This window comes from Aplidium turbinatum, chromosome 13 (genome assembly GCF_918807975.1).
Source record: "Aplidium turbinatum chromosome 13, kaAplTurb1.1, whole genome shotgun sequence".
Lineage (NCBI taxonomy): Eukaryota > Metazoa > Chordata > Ascidiacea > Aplousobranchia > Polyclinidae > Aplidium > Aplidium turbinatum.
In genome coordinates, this window is record NC_137484.1 from 4,676,133 (window position 1) to 4,686,653 (window position 10,521).

Here is a 10,521-nt window from a genome sequence, read left to right on the forward strand (position 1 = left end):
AAAAAGTTGGCCCCCCTTGCTCTGCGGTCTGGCTACGGTCCTGATTGTGATAACACGCATTATGCAGTATATGGTACTGCTATGTTGCATTCATCAAATGCTGGCATTTGCACAACCTTTTAGTGTAATTTATTAAGATTAAGAACCGATTTCGCTATAGTAATAGCATCTTCAGCTAGCACATATAAGAAAGAAAATTGAAAATAGATATATATATATATTACACTGCAAGTTGCAGATGCAACACAACAGACAAATGGTAGCAGCCCAACTGTACAGTCATCCATTCAACATCTCCCAATTTTGTCAAACCTGTAAATGTCCTGCCAAGAAACAGCCTCACACTTGTGAGTTCTTAACTTTGTATGTGCGAATAACATCTCATCAATTATTGACTACTTAGTACTGATCTCAACTACTGTGACATTCATGTTTCAAGGTTACTTTCATAAAAAAAATAATAATAAAAACTGTTTCAAGGTTACTTTCATAAAAAAAATAATAATAAAAACTTATGACAATTGCTGCAACATTACAATAATCTTTACTGTTCTAAAATAGAATAAAGTAGCTGAATAAATGAATTAGGCCTGTTATTGATTATTGAAAGTCTGATCCTGGTCTTTTGGGTACATTGTACTCAACTGATTCAGTCAAACGCTTGTTCTAATTCAATGAAATACAATGGGAAACAAGTGCTCCAACCAAGAAGGCAGTTTCTTTAGTTGCTGTGGCAGCTCAAAGAAATCCCATCACAGAGCTCCTTCAGGTGACGTACTTCCTACAGAACTCCATGCAAGCAGTGGACAAAAAGTTAATACAGGTTTGTAAATATTGTTGAAATAAATTATATTTAGATACTACTTTCTAAAACCTCTACACTACAGCCTGTTTCACCCTAAAAGGAGGATCATCAGAAGGTTCTGAAGAATATACAAAAACAATAAAATAAATCAGTAATACCTGAAAAAAACTTTTATTCCATCTGCAAAAAACTAAGATTTACAAAGAGCTACCATTATCAGATGTCACAAAAGCCTCAATAAAGATGTCTAAATTAAAACAAACCAGATCTTAATAACAACATTTGTGACATCATTATTTATAGAGAAGCAAAATGCGATAACCGTAGTTACTTGTAGAAATTAATTTTATGTTATTTTGAAGTATTTGAGCTTAAGTTTGTCGCGATGATGACATTTACTCACCAGAGTACTTATTCAGAAGGTGGCTACAATTGGCCTTTAAAATGGCCAGCTTTTCAGCAAGACAAAGGCCACAATTATTGCAGCCACTTCCATTGTAAGGTGGAGCATAGCTGTGGATGGACCATGATATTGTAAAATGTAAAGGGCAATCGAATTTCACCCTACTTATTGCAACCAGACTGAAATGTCATTTTATCAAGAATGATTTTGTTTATTTTATGGTATTTGCATAGTTTTAAGTATAAATATTTTCAGAATCTCATAATATTAAAACTAGCCTGAGTTAAAAAGAATTTTAAAAACAAATGGCAGCTTAAAATTGCAAACTACTGCACCTAAAATTTTTTATTAAATAGTGGTGTACTAACTCAATAGGCTATACATTATACAAAGTATAAAAATCTTGAGATGGGCACTAAGTGTAAGTTGCTTGAAAGTAGCCTAAGAAAAAAATAACAATTCAGAATAATGCTACGGTTTATAAAAATATGCAAATTGAGCTAAAATACTTCAAGTTGTCTTCAACAAAAAGCATATATATTGATGTTGTTTTTAGAACCATCATTGTTAGGACCTACTACTGCAGTTGCACGACCAGGGTCACTGGAAATACATCCTCTTCCCAATGAAGAGACTAATCTGAAGTATGATGAATGCATTGCCGCTACTTGCTATCAGTTTTCCTTTGTGTTATGTTGAGTTGGCCAAGCATGCTTGTTGAGATTTCTTCTAAATAATCTCGGCAATGTGATCTGTATCTTGTGCCATATGATAGTAATTAGCCGCCTCTTCTGTACAAGCTTAACACTACAGATGCTTTTGCCAAGTTAATATACAGTATAACGTTTGGAAGTAATTACATCTGGCTTGTCGCAGATTTCTTTTTATAGTTATAAATTAAACAGTATAATATTTGCTTCTTTACAGGTTTCCTGCCTTTCCATTGCATGGGATTCAAAAATCGTCTCCTAGCTTGGCAAGTGGGCATGGCACACCCATAGGAGAAAGCACACCTGGTGCCATTGATGTCAAAAAGATCGAACTTTTGTTTGAAAGTTATTGCGATTCCTCCACTGATGAGGATTCTATTCTTCCAGACGGTGTGGAACGTTTTTGTCTTGATTTGGAAGTAGATCCTACGGAATTCATTGTGCTTGCTCTTGCCTGGAAATTCAAAGCGGAAACCATGTGCAAATTTACAAGGTTGTTTGCAGCATCAGTTTACTGATAATTATGTTCTAAATTTCATACATCATTTCATGAATAAGTAATTCATCAGAACTTTTCGAAACATAGCACTGCTTTTGTCTCAAAAGCAAATATATACCAATTTTCCGCATGGACAGTTGGACATGCAATTAATATTAGTGCACTGCAATCGTTCTTATCGTAAGCCTAGTCAAGTGTTTTTAGTTTTTAACTGAAAGACACACATCTCACCAAGTGCCACACAGTTTTGCTTCTGCACTGCACACATTAAACAAACTTGACAAGACCAACCTTTCCTCTGGATACACAGTTCTCAATGCCAAGGGGAAAGGTGGATTTTAATTCGGTTTTATGGAATGTTCACTCACATGTTTGCACTTCATAGCTTTTTTTGTTTTAGTATTAAAAGCAGTTCATTCCTGACGCCAAAAGATTACTGGAAAGAAATATAGAATATATAATACTACTTATATAGCTTATTTTTTCTTTATGAGATTGGTGCTGTTGTTTCTGTGTTAGCTAATTTGTTTTGTTTTTAGGAAAGAATTTGTTGAAGGATTTCTTAATTTACAATGTGACTCTATCAACACACTAAGATCATCTTTCAAACGAATAGAATCTGATGCGATGTCTAATTTCAAAGATCTATATCGCTATACCTTTCAATTTGCTTTGGACTCAGACCAGGTGGGGCCCATTACTTGCATAATGCATAGGTTTCACCATGTGTGAGTGGTTTCTTAAAAAGTTGAAAACCCAATTTAGTTAGGTTTGTTATTTTATGTGGTACATGTGTTGTGTGTAATTTTTAGCTTGAGGTCAATGCTTACTCACTTCATTTTGTTTATTATATATCTTATTTTGTTTATCTAAACGTGCTGGAGTGTGCGTAGGTAAGATATCCAGCAATTGTTAAATGAGTTGTTAAGTCTTAAAATAATGCGTGGTGAGAGGTATGAACTATTACTATGGTAAATGTGTTATTGAAGTATTCTTTACAGGTGTCTTTCTTAGTCTAAGTATTCACTCAGTTTACGCCATTTCGTAAATTTTCATAACTGCATGTTGTTTGTCATGGTGGTTTACACGTCCTGCTATCATGGTCAGGCAGCAATGTCGGGAGACAACGAAAATTAAATTAGTTATAAGCATGATTTGAAATCACAGTATTTGGCATTAATAGAATTTTATGGTCCGGAAACTATTGTCCTGCATGTTAAAAGTTACAATAGCACTTTATTTAAGTTAAACATTGTTTAAATTGTTTTGCTTGTTGTTTAGGGTCAAAGGTCACTGCCTTGTGAAATAGCTGCGGCCATGTGGAACGTTGTGTTTTCAAAGAATGCACCTGCGATGTTGCCGGCTTGGATTAGCTTTCTTGAAGACAACAATGTAAGAAGTTAATGCTTTAAGACAGTGTATTTGTCTTTTGACTGAACCTTCCATTGTTACGTCTATTCAACGTTAAAGATACACTAATCAATGTAATCATGTAGGCTGAAGCTATTCTGTAGCGACATAATGCCGAATTAAAAAAATACCCATTGTTATCGCTTAACTAATGCTGTATGTTTCAAGCACGCTCAAATTGTGGGAATCCAAGTTAGATTGCATATATGCGCTTCTTCGAATCGGCATTCAGTCTAAACCAGGGGTCGCCAAACTACAGGGCGCGGGCCAGATCGACCTGGGAGGTCCGCCCACCCATCGCACTGTACAAAGAATACGATATACACAGAATAAAAATCCTATCCAAACTTAACGTTGCGTGAAGCATTCAAACGTTAATTTTCGGTTTTCCGTCCCATTGTCTTCCGACATCCTATTCGCCTGCAACGACCGAGCGTGTCAATGGTGGCATACAACTGAATATATCAAAGACTTAGGGTTTAGACTTCTGGTCTAAACCACTTACTAAAACGTCTAATCATTGATGATACATTTCATCGTCACACGCCGTTGCATTATACATGATTTGTTAATGATCTCTACTTCTCCAAAAGGCTTCAACAGACTTAGTAGCCTTGTTCTCAGCAATGCATTTTCTACACTAATCCTCTGAAAACTGACTGTTAACATTTGAAGCTTTTATCGTTTCAAATATACGTAAAACTCATGTAGAAATAAAAAGCGTACCGGTAGTTAAAGTTACAATGGTTTGATCAGTCCACAAATGAAGATTAAATTATGTGTAACATATTAACCACACGACGCATGCTTTTCTAAATCCGTTTCCTGTCATCGATGCAATGTCTGCCGGAGTTGAATGGATGTGGGAACGACGCAGTGATCTTAAGGTTTGCATAAAGGTCCGAGGGATCTCCCGAGACACTTGGAACATGTTCTTGTACTTGACCGAGTCGCTTCAAGAGGATTTCTCCAACTACAACGACACTGAAGCGTGGCCGAGCATCTTTGATGATTTTGTGGATTATCAACGCGAGCTTCTGGAGAAGAAGGTGACTGTGTTTATGATGTTAATTATCTTTAAACACGCATTATATGGGACTAAGAAAGCTTCTCGTAAAGTTACAACCTCATTTCCTGTGTAATATTTTCTTTTTCAAACCTTTTTCAGTTCGATGTCATTAGAAAAATGAGTCGTTGCTTGCGATTGTTTTCGATAAAGAAAACGTGTTAATTTGATCAAAATAAAAGCTGGCTGTTTATCTGTTAAATCAAATTCTTAAGTTTTTACTTGGAAAAACACAATATGTGACTTCAGGTTCTGAATTACATGTATCGATTAATCAGTATCCGGTGGCTTACATGCAGACTATCTTTTCGCTCATATTGAAACTAATCTAGTTTATAACAACCTGGAGCCATACTTCTGCGATACCGTACTGCTTCATTTTCACAATTATTCTTCAAAGCGTTTATTGTAAATCTTTTTACTTGGAAGTTGTAGGAAAGGATTTTAAATAGAGTAAAATAACGAAGACTAGAGACAAACGCTTTTAACCGTATGGTGCCATCATGCAGGTCTCCAGCGGTTCTTGAAGTAAGGTCTGCGGTTCATTAGGGTCCCATGAACTGATTATTTACATTTAGAACATTAACATTTAGGTCAAGTCCAAGCGAGTGTGATTTTCTTTCGTGTGAATTATATCAAATCAGCTTGTTTGCTATTCGAACACAAGCTATCATGAACGATCGAATGTACTTTGTTGTTTGCATACCAACTCTATGACGTCATTTGTGTTGCTCTTGCAGAAGTCGGCTGTTGAGAAGGAGGTGGTAGGAGACGATCTTTCCAACAGCATTGTAAAAGAAGATGAAGTAGATGAGGAGCGATCATCATCTGACGCCATAGGAGGTGATCACCTCCAAGATCTTCCTGCGGAAGCTGCACATACAGGAGAAGACAATGGGGAAAGAAAGCCTCGTCTTCCAGGAGCCATCTCTTCATCGGATGATAGTTTGGAACATTCTAAACAAGATAGTCATCATTTTACGAATGATGCAGAAATTGGAGATCACATCACAGAAGAAAAGGAGCAAGAAGAAGATTTAAAAAAAGATGAGCAGTCTCCTAAACCGGACAAAGAACACTTGCATTCCAAATATCACACTTCGGAAACTTCCGAGTGACTTTGAAGCTTTCCACTCAGCTGGTCTGGTTGGTTTTCGTTGGTACTGCCTTTTAATAACGTAAAGATAACGTAATGTGTCAACCGAAAGTCATTAGCGCACTGCTCTTTCCCAGACAACAAAATTGGTTAAATCCCGTTAAATCGAGGTTAAATCAATGTAAAAATGACCAATTTTGCTGTCTGGCTTGTTTTAGAAACTAATTTGTATTTGTTACTTTTTTCTTTCAGCACAATCTTATTGAAATTATTTCCAGCCCTTTTCTTTCTGACACAAAATGAACTTTTTTATGTCGATTCAACGTCTTAAGACGGTGAATCGACATAAAAAAGGTTCAGTTTGCGAAATGTTTCCTTTCGTCTGAAACTCCTTAAGTTCTCTTTCTAATCTGCTGCATGTGTTTATTGTCTTGTTTATGCCTTTTTATATCTGAATGCAGTCATTTGTTGCCGAACTCATCAACACCGTTGAGATACAAACACTGTTTTTAGTCCTTACAGCGTCTACATTTGTTTACTAAACGTTTACAAATCAACCTCGTTTCATGGCACTGTCTCCAACATCTATGGTCAAATATCGGGAACGTTTCTTAAAATTATTTTCTTTTTAAATAGGATAGATCGATTCAATCTGTTTCATCAGTCAACTTGTCATGTCATAGTTGGTTGAGTATGTTGCTAGCTATCAGCTCAATGCATGCAGTTTGACGAAAACCGGTATTTGGTCAGAGGCAGGTCGCTTGATAATGGGCCATGCAGTCATACATTTAACCCCTGCATGTTGGTTGGCATGAGAAAGCCGCATGATCTTTTTATCTCTTTACATCAACTCCGCGTCATAGGCAGACACGTCTGTCACTTCAATTCGTTGGAAAGCTGTTGTCTTTCAGTTGCTTGGTTCTAGAAGAGCGACAATACATGGCGTTGGCGCACTTGGCACGTGATTTAGGTCCCACAACGTCATACCACAAGACCTCCAGTGAATTGGATTTGTAAAAAGACCACACTGCATGTGAACCACCTACGTATTGTTGTATTGCAAGTTACATGATTTAAACTAAAACACATTATACTGTATGATGCATCACTATTAAATGACGTATTGTTGCAATGACGTAGTTCTATTCGTGTGTTATTGAACCTTTTCAGATTCATTTCAGTTGCCAAAACCTGCTTTCAAGCGACGTTGAATCAACGTACAGTCGTACATTTTTGGCCTGAAGTTCCATGGTTTTAATGAAAAAGTTCATCATAGAACTTTCAACGCAGTAACACCCTGAGTTGGCTAAACCAACTTTTTAGTTTGTATTTTAACTTTTGCATGATTTGTATTTATTTGTGCGACGCTGTGTCTTGTATGCAGACTTTCTTTATCAAGTCTTTGTTACAACGTAAGTCATGTTGATCATTTCAGCCGTGATAGCAAAGAGTGGGGTGTGAGTACCCAGACAGCAAATTAAAACAATTTTCTAACAGCAGCTTCTCATTGAAGTTCTTTCACGCTTGTTGAAGCTACGGACGAAGCTATTGAAAGCGTCGAACGAATGTGCCTAGCAGTTTGGAGTTAGCATCATGACAGTAGTTGAAGTCCATTATGGGTTCTTGTAACATGGATTCTGTTGTTGTTCTTGACACCAAACATTAAGAGGATGTCTGTGGCCATCGAGTTATCGCAGCAAGAGCACCATAGCGTGTGAAACAGTACTTGCGACATTTGTGTGTTACAGAGATTGTTGGTCATGTGAGAACGAACGTGTGTTTTCACAATGAAAGAAAAGACGGAAAGCGTCGTTTTGATTTATTGGGAAGATATCGTCCATCCCGTTAGCTCGGTGGTTACGCGCTGGGCTCAAGATCAAGCGGCGCTGGTTCGACTCTCGGGGTATGCGCTTGAACAAGGCATTCTAAGGACTGCTCTCCATTCAGCGGCACCTAGTGAATGCAATAATTCTCCGGCGACAACACTTCAATAATCGGAAAGCTACACTCTGCCAATCTCGGTAACCGGCCCTGCGTCAAGAGCCTCTACAAGTATGCGAAACTACCAGGAATAACCTATCAAGGCTTTGTCAGTCCGAGGAAATAAATTCAAACCAATATCACGTCTGAAGTGATGTGAGGGCCTGATTGCGTTTCGGTACTCTTAGGCTCTGTTTGAATAGAACACGCACCTGTAATTTGCTGCTGGGTAGCCTCAGCGTGCTCTTCACTTTCAGCTGAGAAGGCCTGTTTGAAAGCTTAATCTTGGCAGTCGCGCAAAATTAAATAGCTGTTGAATCAGTGACGCAAGCCTGGTTGATAGAGTGAAGTTGCCTGTAAATTATGTCATTCACCAGGTGTCGCTGAATGGGAAATTGTCGTTGTTTAGCACCCAAGGCGCCTGAAGATGATCTTCAGTAGCGCTAGTCTTGAGTTTTGTTTGATTTTCAATCTTTATCTCGGACTGACAAAGCCTTGATTTATTCCTGGTAGTTTCGCATTCTTGTAGAGGCTTTTGACGCAGGGCGGTTACCGAGATTGGCATTGAATTTTCCGATTATTGAAGTGTTGTTGCCGAGGAATTATTCCATCCATTAGGTGCCGCTGAATGGAGAGCAGTTCTTAAAATGCGTTGTCAAGCGCACACTTCGAGAGTCGAACCAGGGCCGCTTGATCTTGAAGCTTCTTCGTCCAGGAAGTCACGCGCTAACCATCTGATCTATCGGGTTGTCAATATAAGGCCTTTCCATCAGTGCTGACCACCGAAGCCAGTCATGTTCTGATGACTATTTTTAATTGTCGCACTGCCGCCATCGATGGTCCTCTCTATCAGATGTATACATCTTCGTAGTCCAGGGTGGTGGCTGGATCGGAAGCAGATGAGGTCATTCTTCGATGATAGGGCTTTCTCTGGATAGTTAGATTTGAAAGGAGTTGGCGGGGGGTTGCATTTGCTGTTGATTATGGTATAACGAGTGGGGCGTTTAAGGTTGGAGTCGAGTTGGGAAAGGGAAGAGCTAATTTGGCTGCTTGTCAGCAAGTTGTCAAGAGGTGACAATCACAGAAAGTTAAAAGATTTGAGTTTGTTTGGAGAAAGAAAGAGCTACGATGAAACTTTAAATGGATAGATTAGTAACAGTTGGGTTTGCAGTAAACGATCTGAACTAGCTTAACGATTTACATTCGCAGATGATGGATACCAAGGACCTGCCGTGGTATTGTTGTAGTAGCCAATCAATAGCTGTTGTAGTAGCCAATCAATAGCTGCTGTAGTGGTATTCAGCAGTGTAGGCTGCATAGCTCTGCAGAGAGGCCTAGAACGACGTTTGGAAAGGCGCAGATTTGACACCCGTCAAGATCCTGTGTCTTTAGCAGGACACTTGAAACCCTGACTGAAGTTAGATACGAAGATTGGCCTCCCCTGCTATCAAATCTTTAACCACTGTACGTAAACCTGGGTAAGACCAAAAATGGCCTTTATTTTCGACTAAAAGAAGCTGCTGAATATCTCGAAAGGAAAGTGCCAGAAGTGACTCTAAACATTCTCATATCTTTCTACTACTCCAGCTCTGCCGTTTTGCGTACCATCAAGGATTGAGTCCTCTGTGAAAATATTAAATTTCGTAGGATTATCGTTAAAGCGAATTGCTGAAGCGCACATCCCGACGTCCACGCCGAAGCTTACTGCATTTTCTTTGCGCTATTAAAACTAAAACAATGCAATGTAGCCGCCATCGCCTGATTAGAAATCTTATTTTCTGCGCCTTGTTTCTATTTTTAGCACATCGTGGCCTCGAGCAATCGCTCGAACAAGATGGACGCGCCCGATACGAGCTGATCCTTTTGGCGGCTTTATAAGCAACTAACTGACTTTATGAAAACAAAGCGACCTGCGAATAGTCGTCTGTAGTTTCATTTTGGCCGCATATAAAAAAACAAAATAGGCTATGATGTTTTTGTGACTTGTCAGTCAAATGCGTGATGTTAGTTTCTAAACAAAGAATCTTCAAACCGAAGTTGGTTTTCAACTTCTGTTTCAAACTTAAGCACTGGTAGTAAAAGTTATGGTTAGTTAAGTAAATTAGGCAAAATAGACATGAATTGCTTTCAATAGCGAGTTAGAAATGCACATTATCTAATTTTGTTCTCTGAAGTGCATATGCACAATGACAGCCTAACACAGGTAGGCTATTCTGAAGTTGATATGGAGACCTGTATCTGTAGTAGCCTAATAATAATAATTATGGTAACGCAACACAACAATGATCTTGCAAGGAAATTGTCAGAAGCTTGACTGACATAATAAGCATTGTAAGCAGTAGCGTAGCCAGGAATTTTCAATGGGGGGTGTTTTGACGACCCTACGGCTGGGGGCCCTCCCCCAGAAAATTTTGAGAAATTACTTTGAATTTGGTGCATTCTGAAAGCATTTTCAACAAAAATGTGGGTATGAATATTCCTGTAAAATGGTGCTGTCCGGTGGCATAGCGAAAGATCATGTTTTTTCAGCATTTTTCGCAAATAAAGCTAAG

At 38.4% G+C, this 10,521-nt stretch overlaps 1 protein-coding gene across 1 annotated transcript; it reads left to right on the forward strand.

Annotated features, from left to right (window-relative positions):
* The first annotated feature begins 512 nt into the window (after positions 1-512).
* Positions 513-7,405, forward strand: LOC145781836 (DCN1-like protein 3). The gene is made up of 7 exons (XM_082593517.1): positions 513-823; positions 1,765-1,852; positions 2,136-2,411; positions 2,957-3,104; positions 3,699-3,809; positions 4,727-4,876; positions 5,634-7,405. Exons 1-7 carry the CDS (start codon positions 685-687, stop codon positions 6,009-6,011), a joined length of 1,290 nt encoding a protein of 429 aa, XP_082449643.1. The 5' UTR covers positions 513-684; the 3' UTR covers positions 6,012-7,405.
* Positions 7,406-10,521: the final 3,116 nt, after the last annotated feature.